The sequence below is a fragment of the Rhinolophus sinicus genome, linkage group LG15 (assembly GCF_036562045.2).
Source record: "Rhinolophus sinicus isolate RSC01 linkage group LG15, ASM3656204v1, whole genome shotgun sequence".
Taxonomy (NCBI): domain Eukaryota; kingdom Metazoa; phylum Chordata; class Mammalia; order Chiroptera; family Rhinolophidae; genus Rhinolophus; species Rhinolophus sinicus.
Window position 1 is genome coordinate 47378161 of NC_133764.1, and position 23462 is coordinate 47401622.

Consider the following 23462-nt stretch of genomic DNA (forward strand, 5'->3'; position numbering starts at 1 on the left):
CTGGTATCATTTTCCACCCATGTTATTTAACAACTTCTCTGCCCGGTTTTGACTATTAGAGAATGTACCAAAGAGGATATACAATTTGTTGGGGCTGAAGTTCTTAGCCCTGCAATGCCCGACACCCAGAAACAGATCTATGTGATAAACTTGTTGAGTCACAAAGAAACAGGAGAAAGATTTCATGTATTATTTAGAAAAACAGGTATCAAGGGTTGTTTCCACCCAACATTGTTTCCTTCCCTCTTCGCGGGAGGCTGAATGTAGAGTGGTCATACATGGTCAGTATGTGCCATGCTCAGCAGTGGATTCACTATAAAATCTTGCCCATATAGAGAAGCTATTTGTATGCAAGCAGAGGGCTTCAATTAAGTCTATTTCCATTGGTTTTGGAGTGAAAGACCAACGTCCCTATGAGACCTGACTATAACATAAGGAAACTAATTTTCCCAAGTGTCTTGTAGAAATGAACTTACTAGTAGTACAGCAGTTTTTACAGTTGGGAGAGACAGGGCCGAGTATGCAAATTTGTAATGGCTGTGAGTGGCCACTTCATACTGTCATTGCATTACAGTAACAAAATTGTTTGTTTTGCATACAAATATTTAGTGCATTAAAAACACTGAGACTTTTTCTTCCATTTTTTTTTATTACATTTGGACCTTAAGAAACATATACCATCAGATATACCACTATTCAGTAAAAATCTATTCTAGTTTTTGGGAAGCATACGTGTCACAAATTATCTTGCTTCTAGTCTCTAAGACTTTACTAAGTTTATCAAAAAGGTAGGCTCTGACCTATGGGGTCCTGAGCCTTGAGGTTTTGAATGTCTTATTGTAAAACAATTTCAAGTGGATGAACTTCATTTCTCAGCTGGTTTTCTTCTAGAATGACCTAATCATTTCGAAGTTATACACTCCATTGCAAGAATATTCAATTCCTTGAGCTTTGTGATTTATTGTCTTTGGAAACATGATAAAAATAATTTTTTTTTTCTGTACAGTTAAGGATGAATTTACCAGGACACACCCAATATTAATTACAACAAAATGTAGTGTAGTGTCTATGTGCCATGTTCACTTTAATGACTACTTCACAAGCTAGTCACTACTCTAACTCTGGAGACTATTTCTGGATCAACGCGATCCAAGTGTAGTTGAAGGTAACACTCAACACCTTAACACACTCTTGGCATCTGATATTGATTACAAAGCAAAAGGGTAAGTGAAGAAACGTATACTCACACATGGTTACATTTTCAAGAAGCTACTCTTTGTGGAAGTAAACAGGAAAGGGAACTTTCAGGGAGCTGTTGTTGGGGACTGAGAAGATTTAAAGCTATGGCTTTGGTAAGCACCCCAGTGAGCTGTAGGAAGGCATTTGTAAGAGTGTATTTTGCAGCATCGAAGGATAATTCTCTACAAGAGGTGGGCATTTTCTCAATTTAAATTCTGAGGCTTTCAACAGTTGAAGACTAGAAACAAGATCTAAAGAAAAGAGCCATCTTCACAACCACGTAAGGTGACTATGCCATTCAGCTCATGATGCTAAATGGTCCAAAAGCCTTTGGTGGTGTGATATGGACAAGAAAAATATTCATACACAAACCACATAACACCATTAAAACTCAAAAAAAATTTTTTTTTTCATTTAAAAAAGTATTTAGAACACATAAAACAAGGCAACATTTATTCTTTTTTCTCGTCTTCTGGTATGGGATCTGTCGGTGGCTCCTCCACCGTTGCACTGTTGCTCTCAGAGCCAGTGTTGCTGTCACTGGTCCCTTCCTCTGCCATACTGTCCACCCCTTCCTGCCCGCTCTCCTTGTCCTCAGGAGTCGATGTGCCTTCTTCCCCATTCTGCTGGCTTTCTGTCGTTTCTTCCAGGTGTGTCTCCTCTGTAATCACACATTTGTCACTGTTAGTTCCCAGACAAAAACATACTCCTCTAATTATGCTGACAATCTAGAGCTGCACTGCAGCCACTCACCACATGTGGCTATGAAACACCTAAAGTGAGCTAGTGTGACTGAGAAACTTTTAGTATGTTTGAGACAACTGGGGGTTTAAAAATCTAATTTTTAACTGTAAACTTATGAAATCTAAATACAGATCGAGTATTCATGATGAAAATTTGGTTTCCAAATTTAGATGTGCTGTAGGTATGATACACATCGGATTTTGAAGACTTAGTATGAAAAAAGAATGTAAAGAATTAATACTTTACAAAATGTTGATTACATGTTGATTTTTTAGGACATACTGGGTTAATTAAATATATTAAAATTAATTTCTTTTTTGCTTTATTTTAAAATCAATGTCTTAGTAGAAAATTTGTTAATTACACTGGCTTACATTTATTTCTATTGGACAATGATGTTGTGGAGAGCTTTGGATTTAATCAGTGAGAAAGCAGGTGTGGAAATGATATAAACTCGATATATTAAGTGCATTGTTAAAAGTCATGCTCGGTTGTTTCCTGTAAGAAATCAAGAGCATGAGGTTTTTGCTCTAATAGTTTCAAAAAATTTTCTTCAGTTGTTTTTTTCTTGAGCTAGAAGGTTAGACTGAGTAAAGACCTATAGCTGTGCTCTATTCATAGATGACAAAACAGAGGCAAAGGACAGTGTTCCGTTTAGTTGCAAAATGAGCAAAGAACCTTGATTTAATCACAAAATGTGCTCATGCTTCAAATTTTGGTAAGATAAAAAACATGTTCACACCAAACAGAAAAAGGCTCAGATAATGAAACTTAGAATTTGACTATCTGAAATGTTAATCTGAATTAAATTTTGTAGAAATGTTTGGTAATGGTATCTATATTCCATGAGATGTTTTCCAGCTGTCAATTCAGAAGTTGTCAGCTGAACACTAAGCATGACCAGTAGTGTTCCTTCCACTTCTTGCAATGATGGTCCAGGAAGCCTTTGGCTGTTCCCCATAATACTTTAGCTTAGTCCTGTTTACATAGTACATCGGGCAGAGACGAAATTGTGCCAGCAGGTTGATTTAATCAGTACTTTATGTAAGTTTTCATGTTATTATTTTTTGCTTTGAGGAATGCTTTTAATCAGGAAGATGAGCATACCTGGAAATAAGAATTTTTCTAGGATGGGGTCAACAAACTTTTCTGTAAAGGCTACTTGTACTGTATTTCCCCCAAAATAAGACCGGGTCTTATATTAATTTTTGCTCCAAAAGAGCAAAAATTAGGGCTTATTTTCAGGGGATGTCTTATTTTTTTCCATGTACAACAATCTACATTTATTCATGTACAAAAACTACATGTATTCAAATACAGTCATGTCATTTTCTTCTGGAACATTGTCATAACTCTGCAAACCCCGAATTCTGGCTTGAATTTCTTGCAACTCCATTTCCTGTAGAATCATCGGCCCCAATCTCTCATATTCAGCAACAGAGCTCTCCTTAAATGAGCGCTTCTTGTCCATGTAGCCTGCTCGTAGTGCATTGGCAACACAGCTGTCAGTGACTTCATCCCATGAATTCTTCACCCAAGTCACGACATCTTGCAGGCTAGGCTTCAAAGAGTTTCCACGCTGATTTCCCTCCATTCTATTTTCAATGTAGTCATTGATTTCCATGCACAAATGGTCCTTGAATGGCTTGTTTATTGCAATATCAAGACTGTGGAGATAGTCAGTCATTCCTGCGGGAATCATTGTTTGATCTATTCTTCTCTCTGCAAGGAAGTTCTTCATGTCTTTAGTGTGGTGAGTGCTGGCTGAATCCCAGACTAGCAGACCTCTTTGGCCACCTCGCAAAACAAGTAGCAGCATTAAATCGACCCACTTCCTTATAACTGCGTTTGCACCACGCTTTTTTGGTTTCAAGAACATAAATGCCCGAAACACATTCAACCTTATCTTTCTTGCCCTTAGTGATGATTAGAGGTCCTTTCTTTCCATCCAGACGAATTGCCAAAATACAGGTAACACGTGCACTTTTGTAACCAGTGGAGGGAATGTAGATTGACGAGACACCCCTCTGATCAATTGTTGTTTGAGATCCTTGGCCCATAAACATTGCAGTTTCATCCATAGCAATCATGTTGGAGAGTTGGTATTTAGAAAAGTCAATGCCATCAACAAGACTTGAATGCAAGTGCACGTTTAATAACTTCAGTATCTTCCAGCTTGAACAGTGTTGTTGATCTTAGAGACAGTTCATATTGCTGAAGGAAGCCATCCAGCCAGTGTTGTGATGCTCTGAATTCTTCTGGGGATATTTCTAACTGTGGTGCCATTGCAAGGGCAAATGCTTGAGTATCAGCCCTGCGCACAACCAAAGCCTTTGCTCTCCTGTCAGCAATCCATTCACAGATGATGTCTTTTAGCTCAGGAAATAATGGTTGTCAACCTGATCCACACTTGTGCTTCTTAGAATTTCCCTCATCCACCTGTTGACTGAGGTTATCGTACTCTGCTCGCCATTTTTGGACCATTCGGAGATCCAACTTCTTCTCTTTGCAGAAAGCCATAATATTCTTGCCCCAGGAGTCCTCCACAATTCCTTTCTTGCACTCGACAGAATAGCTCTTTCTTTTTGCACTCATCTTGTCTGGGGGTCAAAATATTATTCCCTTTAAATATACCATTAAATCAAGTGTTAATTGAAGACTTACGAGACAGGAGTGGCAACAAAAATGATGACAGTTAAGAATGATGGTCCACACAAAAGCGACGAAAAATTGCAGGCACCAAAATTCAAAAAACATTTATTTCACATTAAGTGCATTAAGTACGTCCATTATAACACATGATGTACTGAATTATGAAGATTAATTAGACACAACCACGTTCATTCATTATCAAGTGCGCACGTTATTCATGCGTTGTGCCTGTACTCCGATTGGTCATTCGGCAGTAAGTCTCAAGTTCATCTGTTTACATAGGCGTTTACATCTCGTCGAAAGGCACCCGCTTGGGTATTTACAAATACTTAATTTATATTATCACTTAAGTATTAATGTCAATATTATTTTATATTAATATTATTATTTTATAATTCAATATGTCCGTCATGTGTTGCAATGGATGTACTAAATGCGTCCGTCTGGCTGACGATCTTAATGGGCTTATTTTTGGGGTAGGGCTTATATTATGAGCATCCTAAAAAATCATGCTAGGGCTTATTTTTCGGTTAGGTCTTATTTTCGGGGAAATACGGCAGATAGGAAATATGTCAGGTTTTGTGGGCCAGGCAGTCTCTGTTGCAACCACTCAATTATACTGTTGTGGCCACAAAGCAGCCACAGAGAGTATGTAAACAAATGGGTGTGACTGTGTTCCAATAAAACTTTATTTACAAAAGAAGGTGGCAGGTAGGATTTGGCTGGTGGATTTCACAGGGCCAACCCTGTCCTAGGATACTAAAGATAATTGATCTTAAAAGCAATGTCCACATCTTATTTAAACAACTTTTAGCAACAAAGGTTAAAACACTGAATGCCAATGCCATGTGAAATCCAAAACTGAATGATTATATGTACATTTTCTTATTTATCCTTTGAAACTCACTCTCAGAGGCAGGTACTAGAATACTTACAAGCGAGGGACTGAGCTTAAGTAACGTCTCCAAAGTCACAGTGCCAGCAAGTGGTGAAGCAGTGTTAGATCCAGATCTGACTTCAGGTCCAGTATCCACACCCATTATGCCATGGTGCTTTATATTCCCAAGCCAGAAAATGACACGACTCAATTTGGGCAAATAACCAAGACCTCAAATAGCAAGACTAAAGATAACACACCACTGCTGTTTTGTACTGATACCAACATTTGAAGTGATTCTACTATAAGAGATTAAGATTTGGAAAGAAATGGGTAGGTCACATAGAGAATAACTCAACAGGCAAGATTAATGGAGTGACTTCTGTAAAGTATTGAGAAAGAAATCAAAATTAAAGACAGCTATAAAAACCCTTGACATTTATTTTGGTGTCAATGGAGAGGTTACCTGTCTCCACTGGAATGTTCTCATCTTCTTTCTTTTCTTCGGTCTTATTAGCGGCTTGCTCTTCCTCAGGAACAATACTGCTCTGACTGCGTTCAGCTTGTTCTGCTGCCTCTTTTTCCCTTTCCTCCTGCCTTTTGCGAGCCTGTTCCTCTGCCTGCGCAATTTCAGCTGCAATTTTTTCCATATCCACTTCTACTTTCAAACCGCACAACTAATGGTCAGAAGAAAAAAAAAAACTCTTAGTACCGTGTTTCCCCAAAAATAAGACCTAGCCAGACAATCAGCTCTAATGTGTCTTTTGGAGCAAAAGATTAATATAAGACCTGGTCTTATATTATATTATATATTATATTAGACTGGGTCTTATATTCAAATAAGATCGGATCTTGTATTAATTTTTGCTCCAAAAGACGCATTAATGCTGATGGTCCGGCTAGGTCTTATTTTCGGGAAACACGGTACTATATATTTCAAACCTGTTACAATTTTGCCAGAAAATGGGAATGACTTTAAAAGTATCTACCAGTTATAGCAAAGTTACCTCTGTTTCAAAGTGCACAACATTCAACAAAAGCTTATTTTGGAAAAAAGAATGAGGAAAAAAAGTAACAGACACAGTGATAAAAGTATAGTTAACACATTAAATTGATACCCTTTTAAGTTCATTGTTAAATGAATCTGTGCTTTCCAGGAATTTCCTCTTCTTTTCCTGGTGTCGCTCCTCTATTTGAAGCAGTTCAGCTTCTAGTTTTCGCTGTAAGACATATGATCAGCCTTTCTAATTACTGAATTGTTTTCTCTAAAGCAAGTGTCAAACACAGAAAACATGTCTCATTTTTTAATAGTTCACATTTCCTTATACTGTAAAAAATGTTTTGAATTTTTAATTTAAATCATTTATTACATAATGTGTCTAGCTAAGATTTTAGAAAAGTAAAATTTAGCGTAGAGGAATCACTGTGATTAGTAAGTATATGATATTAAAGAATAGTGTTTCAGGCCTGAGCAATTTCTTTGGAATTAAATATTGAGTAAAGCAGTAAAGGTTGATAGGATGTCTCAAAATTCTAACGGATGTACTTTCCATTACAAGGCTCTATGTTACAGTTTTAATGACAAACTTATTAAATCTCTGGGAAAGGTCAAGCCTCTTCCCTGAATCAGGAACAGGTTAGAATGAATACAAAAATATTTAACAGGCACACAGACGCATTATATAGAGTCAGGTCACCTGGCATCTCTGGCATAAGCCCATTTTATTTTAACAAATGTTTTGTCACTTTACCTGATGAACCATTAAGGACTGGACCTGTCGTTTGAGGACCTGCATTCTAGCTGTTGTGACAACGGAGCGAACGTCTGGCACCACACTCTCACTAAGGATTTCACTGATGAGGCGGTGGTTTCTCTGGAAACGGGCGGTGGCTGTATGCTTCATTGAAAAGCCATCATCATAATCTGGAATTAACAAGATGTTCTGGAAGTTAGGTCACCAATAACCATAAATAGGAGAGTGTAACAAGGGTAATACTTAATCACCAAGGAGCCATGGCTCTCACTGGTCTATACGTAGGTCTAAAGGGCATCATGGGAACACTGGGGCAGTCACTGGATAAAAACCACACAGGACATACTGTCTTCATTGGCCAAAGTATTGGTTTTTCTCACAAAATCTTTAAGAGATGATAACGTGTTTGAGAAGGATTTGGCTGAAACACAAATGAGATATAACCACGTGTTTTTTGGCCTAGAAATCAACGTGAAGGCTGCATATGATACCAAAACTGAAATTCTGCCAAATGTTTCACTCTCTTGGTAGTAATTTAAGGCATTTATAACTGATGATAACATATGAATTGGGTGGTGTCTTTGTCACCACAGCACTATAATATTCAAGTAGTGAAAATACCCACTGCAGAAAAACATTCTCTCTAGCAATATTCAGTTTCCCAGACCATCATATAAATTGTATTAGATTATAAGACTACTAAAACCCTAAAGTAATTTTACAAGAGAAAAACAAATTTTACTTTTAATTTGTAGCAATTTATACACGTATATATTTGTCAGAGTGTAAAGGCATTACATTGTTTGCATCCACTCGAATTCATATACATAGGGTATAAACCTGGTTTATATGCATACCATGTTTCCCCAAAAATAAGACCTAGCCAGATAGTAAGCTCTGTGTCTTTTGGAGCAAAAATTAATACAAGACCCGGTATTATATTAAACCCGGTCTTATATTATAGTAAAGTAAGACCAGGTCTTATATTTTTTGCTCCAAAAGACACATTAGAGGTGATTGTCTGGCTAGGTCTTATTTTCGGGGAAACACGGTACCATTTAAAAAAATTCTGAACTTTTTAAAGAGGTTTTCATAGTCACACTTGATTATATATGGTACATTTGTGGTACTTCCATCTAAGTTTTTTTTTTTTGCTTTCTTTCATTTATATGGTCCCAATGTTGACCAAAAGTAGGGAAAATAGTCTTAGCAATTTGTGCTTGTCTTTCTTTACACTTCAGTTATCTGATTTTTTTTTGGGGGGCTGGGGAGTTTCTATTTCTAGTTATTTTCTAATTCACCAGTTATTTACTTTATCTCATGAATATTCTAAAATGTCATTTTAAAAAGCTTTCCCTGTCTTGTGTGGATAATTGCGTATGTCTTGTAGGTGATTTAATAGTCTTTGTTAAGGAAGTTAGCAGCTGTCATACTCATGGACATGCTGCCTCTCTTGGTTTATGTACATTTCCACCTCCCAAGTCTGGTTTCTACTAAGTTCTGAGGGATAAAATCCCAGGTCTGAAGTCACTCTTATCCTAGCATCTTAATTATTACCTGTCCCTCTTACTAGCAGCTTTAAGATCCGATCTTAAACTTCAAAAAAGTAATGGGCAGAAGTTTGAAAAATAGAGAAAAGGAACATTTTTTGAAGGTTGTTCCTGAGTGCATCTCTTCAGTGTTTCTCAATGTTCATGCTCTTATCTTTCATCTAATGAAAACTATTTTCTACTTATGGCTTCTATGTTGCTAGCCTTTGTTTCCTCTTATACTGAGCCCCATCGTTCCAATTATCTGTAGACTGGATCTTTTTCTCATCTTTAGTTCTGTATGTTTTTCTTCATTAATCATCCAATCTGAGCAATTAAGGTCTGACTATGCTAGTGTGTCTTTAGGACGGTTGATTCTGCTTAACAATATTGTTTCTATTCTGTAGCTAGTCACTATACTTATTATTATATTCTGTTCTGCATTTCTGAGAATTATTGATCAGTATCCCAGTCCATCCTTTTAAAATATCATTTTTGTTTTTCTCTCCTTTTAAGTATTACATTTATTCATGCCTTTAGGTAGTATTATTGTTTCCTCTCTCAATGGTATCCTTTCAAGTTCTTACAAGCTTCCTCTTTGTTACCGCTACTTTAAAATGGGATCTTAAATTATTTTGATGGTTTTTTTTTTTTTTTGCTTGTAGCTAGAGCTTCCAACCTTTTCCATATCATAGTGGCACACACAGAAAATATTTGTACAGCATGCTTGATATGTGGATGAGTATGTTCACCGCTGGAGGTGGCTAGTTCTGGGGCTCCTTGCAGCTTCAGATCCTGCCTGGCTGCACGGGACCAGGGGGACAATCTGCACATCTGCAAACTATTTATGAAGTGCCAATGAGGAAGCTCTGCTGTGTGCGTACCCGCACGAGCGTTATCATGAGCTACATTTATAAATTCTAGTTGGATTTCTCAATTAACTGGAAAAGAAATTTCATGCTTCCTCCCACTCATCAACTTTCTCTCTTAAGAGCCTTTAATTCAGAATTTAGGGAACCAATAACAGGATGTAACTAGAAAGCATTTAGCTTTTAAAAAGCAGCAGAGGCAAAATTCTGATTATGACTCAAAAACCATTCATGCTTTTCAAGTACAGAGATTTTGATAAACAATAAAGAGTTTTTGCTCATTTCTGCACTAAAAAGGATATTTCTTTTTCTTGTGGGAAATTCACATATAAATCTTACTAAAAATAACCAAAATATTGAAATGTCACTAAAATTATGTTGTGTTTTGTATTTAGGATAGGAAGTAAAAAGTTAAACTTAAATTTTAATTCTCACAGGAAGCATAAACCAAACCCCACTTTTTTTTTTTACCATCTGGATCTTCAGCAGGCTGAATGCTCATGTAAGGTTCCCCTTTCTCCATGCGAGACTGTCTCTGTCGACTTTCTTCCTCTAAAGCGGCTTCTGCACGACTTTTTGCATTTATGTAAGCAAGGTATGCGGGGGAATTATGGTAGGCCTTCATAGATTCATTGTACTCTATCTGAAATTCAAATGTTTTTCAGTTTTATAATTAACATTTTGCAGATTATAATGAATACCTATGTCATCTCATTTGAATATCAAAAGATTATTAGCTACTTTTCACAGGGGAGGAATCTGAAGCCTAGAGAAAATTAAGTGACTTGCTCCACGCAAAGCCTCAGTGCAGCCTCAGCTGTCGGATTAGATCTTACGCTCCTTTTATAAGTAACAAGCAGATCTTTATGTCTTTTACACTGGATCCATCCCACCGCAGTCCCCATTCTACCTTTTCTGCTTCGTATTCGTTTAAATATTCTTGTTTTTCTTCATCGGTGAGATCTCGCCACATGCCACCAATAATCTTGCCAATCTCCCACAACTTTAGGTCAGGGTTGGAAGCCTTTACTTGGTCCCAGACCTTAAAAAGGAAACAGTTGAAATTTTAGTATTGATGCCTAAAAACTACAGACCTTTAAAAATACTTTTTAATATGGAAATTTTAAAACATAAACAGAAGCAGAAGGAGTAGTGTCAAATCTCTACGCTCTCATTAGCCTGCTGCAGATAACAGTCGGCCAATTGCATTTCATCTAGTCTGCTGAATGACTGTTAAGGCAGATCTCAGACATCGCCAATCACTGTAGACACTTAGGATGAAATAACTCAGTAACAGTCTTGTGTCTCTCTAAAAGTTTACAAAAATTTAGAAGGAAAGTGGTTAATCTGCACAATATAACGTATCATCAGATATACATATAGTAATTATGACCAAAAATTAAAAAATTTCTAAATAGTGGTGAAAATAGCTAAATGCTCTTGTCTTTAATAAAGATATTGGCTGTATTTATTTTAAGAGTGATGTAGTTTCATCACCAAAAAAAAAAAAAAAAAGGAAAAATTCAAAGGAGTAAAGAGAACAAAAATTACTATAAGCTTACTATTTAGAGATAACCATTGTCTTCTAGGCTTTTTTTCCCTTCAAACTAACACGTAGTTGCTATTATTTTTATAAAAATTAGACACTAATACATATAATCTTATATTCCTTTATTCACTTAGCAGTCTTCTCACGTCATTAAATATTCTCCAAAGACTACATAACATTGGCTATATAACATCCTCTTAAGGGTTTTAACAGTTTGTTTAATCATGTTCTTGTTGGCTTTTAGTCCTGGAATTTTAGAATTAGAACTAATGTCATTAAAAACTGCAGTTCTTTATCCTTTTCTCGGACTATGCACAGAAAAGCTGGCTAAGCCAATCTGAAAACTGACAGAAAGCAAAGCAGCAAAGGCAGCAGTCCTTACTCCTTTCCGGCTGCTGGGCACCTACCTTTCTGCTGTACCTCATGTAGGGCATCAGCGGCTTATCTGGTGGCTTTGGGGGTTTTGGAATCGTAATACCAGAGGAGGCCTACAAAAGAGTTACATACATTCATTACTCAATGGCAAGAAGTTCACGAGCAAGGGTGAAAAGAGAGTGCCTTAAAAAATTCTAATGCGCCTTTCTTCTACTCGTCCATGGATACAAGATTCTTACATTTTCTCCACTGAAAATAGCTATCACTGCAAATTCAGAAATGTTCACATCAAAAGAAAATAAAGAAAATGACTTTAAGCACATAATTTTTAAATATTTTACTTAGCAGTTTATAGCTATTGCTTTGACAAGCTGGCTGTAAGAACAAATAAATTATTACATAATAATCCATACATCGCAAGTATATGGTTATATTATCACATGTCCCACATTTAGGACATTACCTGGCACCTTTTATTTTGCCGAATTTGTCAACGCATACAGTCAACACTTGATTATCTGCCCCAGAATCTAAACTCCTTTATCACTTACCACACACTGTGTACAGGGGTCTTTGTATCCCTTTGTACTATTTAGGAATACACCCCCCCACGCAAACAACATCACCACCACAAAAACTACTTCCTAGGTTCAAAAACAGGTAACAAAAACCCTTTGCTCCTTTATCATGACAAGAGCTTTTATTTTTCTTAAGGTTCTATGTCCGTATCTAGTGGTTTTCTATAAAGGGGATCAAGAAGTGTGAACAGAAGTCATGCCTTTTCTGGTCCTTAGTCCTAATAATAGCGTAGGACTGAACAAGTTCACCAGGAACAGAGAAGTGGCAGACATGAGGCCTGGTTAAGTTATTTTTGAGACCTTATGGTACTCCACTCAATTATAAAAATTTGGGGAATACATACAAAGGAAAAGGAAAACAGAGAAGAGGAGGAGGGGAGACTGAAAACTATTTTTTATAAAGGCAAAGAAAAAAGTGGGTTAGAGCAGAAAAACAAAAAAGGAACAGAAAGATAAGAGATCATTTCTTTCTAAGGGCTAATACTCAGGCAGGAGATACCAGATAGCTTCTAGTGGGCACCCCACATAACTCCTATCCAAGAATGCCTGTTTCTGAACTTAGCCTATTTCTGACTGTATCTTAACATAAATGATTACATTCGCAGAATAAAATGGCTGAATTACTTTCATTTTCCTCCAATTCCTGGGAGACCCCTGTATTGATTCTCCTTGCCAGGCAGGAGGGAAGACATGCAAAGCCTTATAAGAAAACTTGAGTGACGTCTTGTTCCCTTGGTCTTCTATAGCTGCTGTGATAAAACCCCAGGGAAACTCCTCCATTCTGGGCAGGGTCCCCAGAGTCATAACCTTAGTTTTCATCCAAGGGCTCAGAAATTTAGCACGTTTGCACTCCATTCCATTGCTAAACAATGCTTCCTCTTCCTGTGACGAGGGTCTCCCTCCATCCCTATATACTTGTCAATAACTGTGCTTCTTCACACACACAATTATTAGAAAGTATTTTACCCCTGAAACAGTGTTTCCTCGATTCCCACTCCTCCCATACATTCTGATCACACTTCATGCTGGTGCCCATACAGACAGACCCCATTTTCAGCCAGCAGTGGGCAATGGAGGGAGGTGAGTAATGGGGGATGGAAACTGTCAACAGTGGTGGTGTGAATAGTAAGAGAATATCTATCTCAGGGTCTGCAGGCGTTCCTTCAGGAGGTGAGGGTCGGAGATTCCTACGAGGCTAACCTTATGTCATGGATTCGGAGCAAGACACATACAAGTCTGATTCTTCATACGTGAAGTTATTAGAAAGCATTTCCAATTCATATCTAACACAAACCTTCAGAATATCATGAAGTGAGTTACAAATAAAGTGGGAATTGTGCCAATTATTGAAGTTGGTAGACCACTGTTAACAAAGAATTCTAAAATGTCTAGGCTTGAATATGTTGAATTTAAATACTTAAAAGACAAATTATAGTAATATGTGCTCTTTGATATTTTTCAAAGAACTGCATTTTATAACATTAATGGATTTGCTTATTTCTCTTCCTTTCTCCCAAAGAAAGGAACCCATGTCACCTACATATTTGGCTCATATTTTCATTACATTTGACCAATTTACAAATACAAAGAAAACAAAACCCAAACAATAACAACAAAGTTAAATTCTACCTTATTTTCAGGATACTAAAGATTTGTATCATTAAACACCCCTAATTATTTACCATCTCAGACAGACATCTCTCTATAATGTCTTAAATTAAACATTTCTCTACTTTTTTTTTTTAAAGCAGTTTGCACTCAACACACAACCACTGCTTTGCTGTAATCTTTAGTTTGAAGTATGAAAAACTATTGGCCCCTTTATAAAATGGCCCAGTGGTTATGCTTCTGGAGGGCACATTCCCTTTTTAAGCTATTTCTTTCCTTGTGGTTATCAGGAAATCTACCTCTGGCAAAAAATTGTCCCTCTTTCCAATTTTCTGCTTCTAACTGGCAATAAGTTGGGGGTAAATAAGTAATTATGCTTGTTAAACTGTGCTTGCATAAGGTCCTAGGACTCTCCCAAGGAATACGTTCATGATTTTGTGAAATTTATTTTGGCTACTTAAGAGTTTTTTGTTGTTGTTTCTTCCCTAATTCTCAGCTGTTTCTCTGGTAGAATCTCATTTAAGGGTTTTCTTCTGGGATGGAATGTCTACTAAAGTATAGAAATAAGCTTTTTTTAGTATTTTGTCTCAATCTGTTTTCACACTTATACTGAAGAGAATGTTAATCATCATAGAAATGAAGAATGGACTAGGAATGATTTTTATCTCATAGCTATCAGAAGCACTCCAAAAGGTTTCAACATGCGATATAAAGTTATTGTTTGGAAACTACAGGAAAACCAGATGTTCTGTGGAGCCTACAGGAAGCTACTTCAAAGGGCTTCACAGAATCATTCCTTTAAATCACCCACTTAAGGCAATTTGCAGACAATAATACCAAATAGGAGTGCCACCCATTCCCCTAAAGTAACACATAATTGGGGTCATCTTAAAATAAAACACTTTCATAATGGTGAAAATCAGTTCCACTGAGTCCTAACGTGGCTTAAATTAGATATATAAAAAAGGTAGTGTAAAACTTTAGAGAATGATTCAATGACCTAAGACAGAGGTCACAAAAAGTTGAAGGGGCTGGGATTAGCATGGGCGAAGTTTCCATAGTTTCTAGGCCTTTCAGGTTATTACATGTAAACAGCAGTTTGATTATACTTCAATCTGGTATTGAGAGGACAATAACACAAAGAAAAGAACCACAAAGAACAAAACAATATTTTCCATGCCCAACCACACTTTTATCCTAATCTACGCTGAAGCTAGTGCCCATTCCAACTGTTGGGTTCCAACATCTCCACGAAGAGGGAGAAACAGATAATTGACCCAGGCTCCAAGACAGAGTGCACTTTGCACTTCCCTTTTCCTAGTAAGTCTCCATTGAATGATCTCACTTTAACAGAATTCCCACAGATACATCCAAGTTAAGAATGAAATGTTTACACAAACCAAAATACAAATGATTCTAATATTACCACCATTTATTTCTATTCCATTAACATAGATAATCAAGAGCTGACTGTATAGAGCTATTAAAATGTAATAATTCTCATTTACTGCTCATGAGTGATTTTCTGCATTAACATGAATGATGCAGAACTGATTCTGCTCCTTGTTTAAATTAAAATGTTCTTTATCATTTGATAACCTTGCCACCCATTACACTTGTGCAACAACACACGCCAGGGAAAAACACGTACCGATGCACATAAAAATTGTATGCATTGTGAAATGCATACACACACACACTGTCAGAATTCTTTTCAGATACCATGAAATATGCATGGCACATAAAATTTGATATGCTTATGAAGTACAAATTATGCAGAAACAATGAAAAATTTAGACAAACAAAACCTATCAAGTTAAGCAATATGCTTACCAAGATAGACATACAGTTTGATAGTTCCAAGCTTTCTGCTCTAGCTTGACTACAGGGTGAGAGGGCTTTCTTGAAATCACATTAATTGAATTATTTGTGAATACAGCAGACAAAAACCAGGTATTGAAAAGTTATAGCCATTCTTGCATAAATTCTCACCAATACCACATTCCAATGTATGCTGGTATTTGGCTTTTGGATTTATTTATTTTTAATAAATCATTTTTACAGTTATTTGTTTCTTTGGTACCTAAACTTCCTTGAATGAAGTTTAAGATGATTTTAAAATAAGAAGTCCAAAGTATATCACCCAATTTTGATTATCTTAGGTTGATCACTTATTTATTTTTCTTAGGTTGATCAGTTAAATAAAACAGCTTCCGTTTCAGAAATCATATCCCTTATCCTAAGAATTATAAATGCACTTCTAGTTGTAGATATCTATCTAATCTGGTACTTCAAATTTCATTCTGTAATTCTTTGAAGTGACACAAAATTCTTTTTCTCTTTTTAACTGGAGAGAAATGAATCTCAGTTGGAAGGGCAACTATTAAATCCAAAAGACAAATAATTTTGTGTAGCAGTTCAAATTGGTATGCCAGCCAAAAAAAAGCCAGCTCTGTAAGCCCAGCCTTTACTAAGAAAATGAGTTCTTGAGCCTAATGCTAAGCCAATTACGGTACCTTAAATGAAAGATAACTCTTCTTCTCAAAAAGCGTTATTTTAACCATAAGAAATTCTAGGTTTGTCTACACATAGTATACACATTAAGTGCCCAAGGTTTTATCTCTACCAACCACCAAACAGAATGAATTATTTTCTTCTATATACATATCCAGATCTCACTATTTTTTTTTTTCAGTGTAAGATCGTACAATGAACATTTAAACTAGTCAAAAAGCCAGGTTAAAAAAATTTTTTTTAATGGCTGTGCTGGTGATTCAAAAGGACCTAACTCTGAAGGCATTTCTGGTCAATTCCAGTTGTTTGCCGGATGCTGTAATAGTTGATTCTCCTACCGTGACCCGGCTGTTGGTGCCCGGGTTCCCTCCCAGCCTGTAGTTGTTGTAGGCGAGATGACTGTATGGATTGTATCCCACAAACCCTGGTGTGCTGGGCATTTGCTGATGGAAACAAATGAGACAAAAACACGAATGAGAAATGAGCTCAAACGAGGAAAACACAGAAATGAAAAATGATCTGCATATGGCATGCAAAAGCAACCTGAATTTAAACAAGCAATGATGTGTTGTATTTGTTCGTTTTATTTCATTGAGAAACCAGTCTACAAGTGTTTTTTTGTTTTCTCTTTGTAGGGGCCAGTGGTGTTTGTGTGAGTGTGAATGTGTGTGCTTGTTTTTTGGCATAAGCAATACAGTGAAGTGTCTCAAACATTCAGGATTACTTTATGGTCAACAGTATGATATAACAACTTATCAATAAATGTCTGCGATAGGAAAGCTTGAAATGTGATAAACTAGAACTCTGAAAACACTTTACATGCAAAACAAAACATGATTTGTTTGACAGTTATATGGATGCCGCCAATGTATTTATCTACCAAAAACAAAAAGAAACGAATTGCTTTCAAAGACAGTTTTACATAATTTTATATAATGTGAGAAATGAGAAGAGACTCAAATCAGGAAACCAGAAGTTGTCAATAGAAAAGAACATATGTAGAATTCAATGGATGTCACATACATGATTTCAAAACAAAGACTTGTAAGAAATGCATGGATTTCATTCTGGGATATTGTCTGATCTTTTTAACCCAGTCATTCTTTTATAGGCTTTCTCTTCCATCTCTTCTTTGGTCCATCTTCCATAGGTCAATCATGAACAATTTCTGCATTTAGTGTTAATGTGAATTGCTTTTCTAGTTGACCAACTCGAACTCTCATCTAACTTCCTGATCGCTCTAAACCCTTTCAAAACACAAGTACTCATTGTAGCAACAGAATTGCTGGCTTTTGTGAATTATGTGTTGATGTGATCACAAATGGACTCTTATATAGCAGTGCCCTTGTGGTTAATATTAGGTTGGTGCAAAAGTAATTACGGTATAAAAGGTTAAAAATAATTGCCAAAACCCCAATTACTTTTGCACCAACTTAATACTATGACATCCAATGTTTATGAGAATAAAGGCCTAATGCTTAAAAAGAATGTAGCAAAGAGAGACCAAAAGTAGGGTATTTCACCTAATGAAATTCAATCAAAACAAGTGACAGTAATTTCATTTTAACATGCAATTAACAATATCAGTCCTGAATTGTATAATGTAAAATACACTTAACACATCCCAGACAAGCTGTAGCTGTTATAAAATAAACATATTTTCTATAACATTCGGCTGCACATATCCTTAGTGTCTGAAAAAAAGATATTCAAGTAGATATTACATGTGATACTCTTTAAAAGAGAACTGATCAATTTCTAGTCTATATTGTTATAGAAGACGCAAATTAAGCTTATGTAAGTAGGCAAAACACAGATGAAGTATTAAAGGCACAAAAGAAGTGTATGTTACTTGGAGTGGTACATTTGAGTGGCAGAGGTGGTGGTGATGGTGGTTGTGATGGTGGTGGTGGTGGAAGAATGGAAAAGAAAAAGTAAGGAGGATAACACATTTAATATCCACTCTGCTGGATGTTCTAATCCCTAGTCTTCTGTAATTTATGTGTCAGTGTGAAATTATAATGGTACAGAGATATGACTAAAGGCAAAAAGAAAAAAAATATCTTTCTACATTTGAGAAGTCGTAAGGGGACACTTGGTTTTTGAGCTATTTTTATTACCTCAAAGAACCAAGTGTGTCTTCAAGATACTATACATTGTCTGAGGCAGTATTTACGGCAAAATGACACCTTCAAAGGTTGCATAAACTGAGAATCACTGTTCAACATTATAAGGAGAATAATGTAAGAAAATTAAGAAGGGGAGCTAAAAAAAAAAATTGAAACTAAAACATTACAAGTATACCATTTCCAAAAATGAAGTACATGGTTAGCTCTCTGAGGTCAGGAATCTCAATTGTTCAACTCCACCTGTACAGCCACTAGCAGAGTGCCAAGGAGATGTTCATAAGAAATGTTCTTTGATTTAAGAAAACAAAGCAAACACAGGACTTTTAAGATCTACTGGAAGTAACCTTAATGACTGTACATTATATAAACTGAACTGAGAACATGTGATACAGTATCTCTTTGTAAAAGCATCTTACTAAAGAAAAACAACTTGTTGATAAACATAACTAAAACATTTATCTTAGGGTTAGTAATTAAGACTAGTTATCTAGTGGAGAAAACAAAATTACACAAGGACCTAATTAGTAAACTAGCTTGAAATTCAGGGGATGGGGGTATGGAAGGAGGGTTAACAGGTGTTAAAAGAACTGCTTTTGTAGGATATGATCCATGTTAAGTGTTTTTTTTTTTGTTTATTTTTAAATAATAAACAAGGAATCCATTTCAGCAAGGTGTAAAGAGTTACTGTTAAGTTTGTTTTGCAGTTTGGACAATTATTTGACATGCTGACCAAGCTGGGTCAGAGCTTGCTGGGTGAAAACTAGTTCACAACTATTATTTAGACACTTTGAAACATCAATTCCCAAACCAATAAAATATTATTTATGGAGTGGAATAAAATTCAATAGCAGGATCTGACCCACAGATAAAATTCTTACTTGAACAGCCTGAAAATCAAGATTTACAGTGAGTGTTATTATAGAACTGGAAGCTTTACTGTTTAATACGAAAATTATATGTAAACAAGGAGAGAAAAATGTAACCAGTTGAAGGTTAGGTTTGAAAATAATAAATGCCAGAATGATCATTCATTCGGTGTCAACTTTAAAGACTTTTAATAGAGATCAACAAGAAAGAAGTGTTAAACTTGTTACTTATTTCCTATTAAAAAAAAGAACTGAGCATAGGAGGTTGGCATTTCAGTAGTATGTTTCTTTAAATGTTGGGGTTGGTTCAAGGTAAGATGCAAAGAGTTATTTTATTTAGTAGGAAGTGCTGTTATTTAGCTGAATTTTTCAACCTGTTGCTGTGATGATTGAGTGACTTGTTCCTGGAAGACATTTGGGTTTTTGTATCAAGGCCAGACTTGGCTATTACATTAACAAGAAAATTAAAACTTACTGTTGCAGGAGCTGGGGTGGGAGGTGGGGCATAAGATGGTCTTTCTGTTTGAAAGAAAATAAATAACTTCTTGTAAACAACTGAGATATAATACTATGCAACAAAACTACCAATGGTCCTGTTTTGAAGAAAAAAAATGAGAGTATTTTGGAATTCCCATTTGCTAGGGCATTAGTCTCTTATTAATATAGATTGATAAATATAAAAAATGAAACTTACTTGACATTTTGGAAGATTAAGTTCTCAGTTCCTTAAGAATGAATCTGAGACACTAAAATAAAAAAAAGGAAAAAAAAGAAAAAAAAAGAGAATCAAAACTCAGCAAGCATAAGAGAATGTTTTCCTAAAGAATAGGGTAATTTAATTGGTATTTCTTAGTAAAATTACATTATCTTCTAGTAACCAAGCCTTTTGCATATTTTACTAGTTCTTTAGTTCATTTGCATGATCAGAATTAAACTACTAAAACAAATTACGATAGGGATATTAAAAGTAGTATTAGACATGTACGTTCAAGATTTTTCTTATGCTACTGAGCCACCTCTTGTATGGGAAAACATTTTGTGGATGCCATGTACACATTAATCAGACTGATAAAAATATAATGATAGTAGAATGTGATGTATCATCAGGGCCCACCCCAACAAGGCCTATCAGATACTGACAGCTCCCTGATCAGTAGCTGCTCTCCCCTCCTTTAAGGATAACAACTATTAAAATGGCACAGTGTTTTATTCCTGCAGGCAGTGCAAAAGGTAATGTAATGGTATGCTAATGGACTTTACATTTTCTTATAGTGGTAAACAGCTTTATAATTGCTGGGAATAAATTCTGAGAATCTACTTGACAAACTCTTATTAACCCTTCACATCCCATTTCAAAACATATCTCCTCGGTGGAGCTTTCTTGATTAATTACCTGGGCAGAACTGTGTCCTAATCCGTACTCCTGCTCAATTTATATACATCTATGATATTATTATATCACATAATACCTGTTAATATGGCTAGATTGTGTGCTGCCAGGATTAGGGACCATCTAATTGATTATTATAGTCCCAGTACCTAGCTCAATTCTTAATAAATTTTGTCCTAGTATTACCATACACATGTGAGCTTGTTCCTGCTGTCAATATACATCACACACAGTGCGAACAGGCACACACATTCATTTTTAGAAAAAAGGCAAATAACTTCCATGACTACCAGAGTACTTTCATCCAACATTATGTGAACCAAACACGATTTTGCTTCTATTTTGCATTTTAAGGGAATTCCCTGGAGCATAAGGAATAAAAGAGGCCTGGGGTGGAAAGAAACACTGTAGTTTATTTTCTCAATAGCCTAACCTGGGTCTCTCCCTCTTTCCTTAAGGAACAGGGAGAAACAGAAACCATTGACTCTGGTGCAGATTTCCTTCCTGCTCACATTCAGGGAGCTGTCAATATCCAGCAGGCCTTGCCCTGACAGTAACCTCCACAAGCTCCCTGGTACATCACTCATTGTTAATTCTTTAAAATTATTATTCTCCTTTGCTATATCATAAATTCTAAGAGCAGGCTTGTCTACCACTGGATTCGTCCCCAGTGCCTGGCATAAAATACACGAGATAAGTAGTTGTTGAATACTTTATACGGGACAGGCTAATTACTTACACTATCTCGTTTAATAAGTACAACTACCAACAAGATATGCACTGTTATTCCCATTTTACAGATGGGAAGAGGGAGTCTCCGCGAATTTAAGTGACTTCTCAAAAAACACAGCCAGGAAGAGACAGGGTTGGGTTTCAAACCGAGGCCAAACCGTTCCAGAGCTTTCGCTCTTCACTCTACGCCACTCTAGGACCGTGAGTCCTCAGGTCGCTGCCTGAACCAAAGGGAAACCACGTTCTGGGGGGTGAGGACCACGGGCTTGGCTCGTCCCAAGGGCTTCCTGAGGACCTTTGGATTTGTTGTGGAGGATGCACGTTACTAGCAATTCCATTAAAGCGGGGTATACATAGCTGCTTTGACCAATTTCGCGGGGTTAGTAGAAGGGGCAAATCTTGCCGCGGAGGAGGGAACCCAGATGGGGCTCCCTCCCAACCCTCGTTCCACTAGGCCTCAGGGAGGCCGCAACCGGCCCCCAGCTCTGGCCCAGCGGCCAAGCCTGAGCCCCAGCAACCCCCGGGGACTCGGAGTCCAGCCAAGCCCGAACACCACGACTTGCCACCCTCCAGATCCACTTGAGCCCAGTCGGAAACACTCACCCGCGGGCAGAAAAAGCGCCGGCAGCTCCGGCCTCGCTTCCCTTTGTCCCGCGCACGCCCCGCCCCTCGCGTCCCGAGCTTCCGCACTCGCACTTTCAACACTCTTCGTAATGTCTGTCCAGGCCCCACGCGACTCTCTTTACAAAAATAACCCTTCTACTGAGGACGTGGTGATGCTTCGTACAGTCAAAGATTTTTTTGAGGCTTTCCTTAAAACCCCGAATTTGGGTATTTTTCCCAGCTGGACGCCGATTCGTCACGGCGGAGAGGGCGGAGGAGGCCCGACGGCCGGAGAGGCCTGGCTTCCGCGGCCGCGAGGAGCTGCAGCGACGGCGGCAGCGGGCGACGCGGTGGGAGGTGCGGGGCTGCGCCGGGTTGGTGGGAGCCACGGCCTGGGCTCCGCGCGCGCGGGGCCGGAAGACCGCGGGAGTCGCCCGGGAGCGAGGCCCCGGAACCACTGTGTCCGCGCTGGCCGCGCCCGCCTCCACGCGTTTTGTTTTCCGGTCTTTTTCTTGCCTCTGCCTCTATGAGCGAGAGTGTATACCTAAGCGAGCCGAGGATGGAGGCGCGGGGCCCTCGGTTCGCGGAATTGCCGTCCCCACGGGCTTCTCGTAGGGCGTCCTACTTGAACAGCCGGGCGTTAGCTTCGGCGAAAAGCAACACGGGCTTTTCAGTTTTTCCAAATGCGCGTCTGGCTGGTGCAATTGCCTCGGGTTTCTGAGCCGAAGCCCAGAGATGCTGATCCTCTTGCTCCGGGTTGGGTGCCCTCGGAGCGCCCGCGGTGCCACTAGTCTGTGTCCATCGCTGTCTTGGCTCATTCCGTTCCCTCCGCCAGGAAAGACTGTCCCCCACTTTCAGCTTAAACTCATCTGTCTTTCTGAATCCAGTTCATATGCCTCGTTGTGATGCCCCCTGCCCCACCCCCCGGGCCCCCCATAATCCTTTCTCTCCACCACCATGATTCTTCTACAATTTATTGTAGTCTGTGCCTGATCCGCTGTAGCGGAGTGTTTGTCATCTCCAGTGCATTCTGAGTGTCTTGAAAGCAAAGGTACAGCCATCTGCATTGGTCATCTTGCTATTACCAGTGTTTACTAAGGGCTCGACCCATTATTAGATGCTCAATAAAAGTGTATTGAGGCAACCTTCTGGTCTAGTCCAGGGCTCTTTCCACTAAATCATGAGTACGTTGGTTTGCCAATTAGCCCCTTCCTTGGATGTATATACACCTGGCCACTGTGGGCCACTGTGGAGGAAGAAGGAACAGATGGGCTCCCTGACCTGCAATTATTTGAAAACAGTATTGACATTTTGAGTGACTTAGTGAATTCTTGGGCTGCCCTTTGCCACCATCTGGGGTGTGCCAGCAATGACCAGGGCATGTCTAGAAGTTTGTAAGGCCTGGGACAAGTGAAACCCTGTCTGAGTCTTCCACGTTCAATACTTTTATATGC

At 37.9% G+C, this 23462-nt stretch overlaps 1 protein-coding gene across 3 annotated transcripts; it reads right to left on the minus strand.

Annotated features, from left to right (window-relative positions):
* Positions 1-1623: 1623 nt before the first annotated feature.
* Positions 1624-22473, minus strand: SMARCE1 (SWI/SNF related BAF chromatin remodeling complex subunit E1). Of its 3 annotated transcripts, XM_019747726.2 has the most exons (11): positions 22009-22473; positions 19978-20029; positions 19759-19802; positions 16627-16731; positions 11621-11701; positions 10575-10706; positions 10136-10307; positions 7264-7436; positions 6631-6732; positions 5979-6189; positions 1624-1900 (listed from the first exon to the last, which is right to left on the minus strand). In XM_019747726.2, the coding sequence occupies exons 2-11, from the start codon at positions 19982-19984 to the stop codon at positions 1692-1694; spliced, it is 1236 nt and encodes a 411-aa protein (XP_019603285.1). In that variant the 5' UTR covers positions 19985-20029; positions 22009-22473; the 3' UTR covers positions 1624-1691. The 3 variants fall into 3 exon arrangements, with proteins under 3 accessions (XP_019603285.1, XP_019603287.1, XP_019603288.1); XM_019747728.2 differs by lacking the exon at positions 16627-16731 and having other exon boundaries at positions 22009-22440; XM_019747729.2 differs by lacking the exons at positions 16627-16731; positions 19759-19802 and having other exon boundaries at positions 22009-22148.
* Positions 22474-23462: the final 989 nt, after the last annotated feature.

Coding starts and splice junctions, on each gene's coding strand:
- SMARCE1 (XM_019747726.2), bottom strand. Junction 16,732..19,758: donor CCACCCCAGCTCCTGCAACA/GTAAGTTTTAAT, acceptor TGTTTCCATCAG/CAAATGCCCAGCACACCAGG. Junction 10,308..10,574: donor ACGAATACGAAGCAGAAAAG/GTAGAATGGGGA, acceptor TTTGAATTTCAG/ATAGAGTACAATGAATCTAT.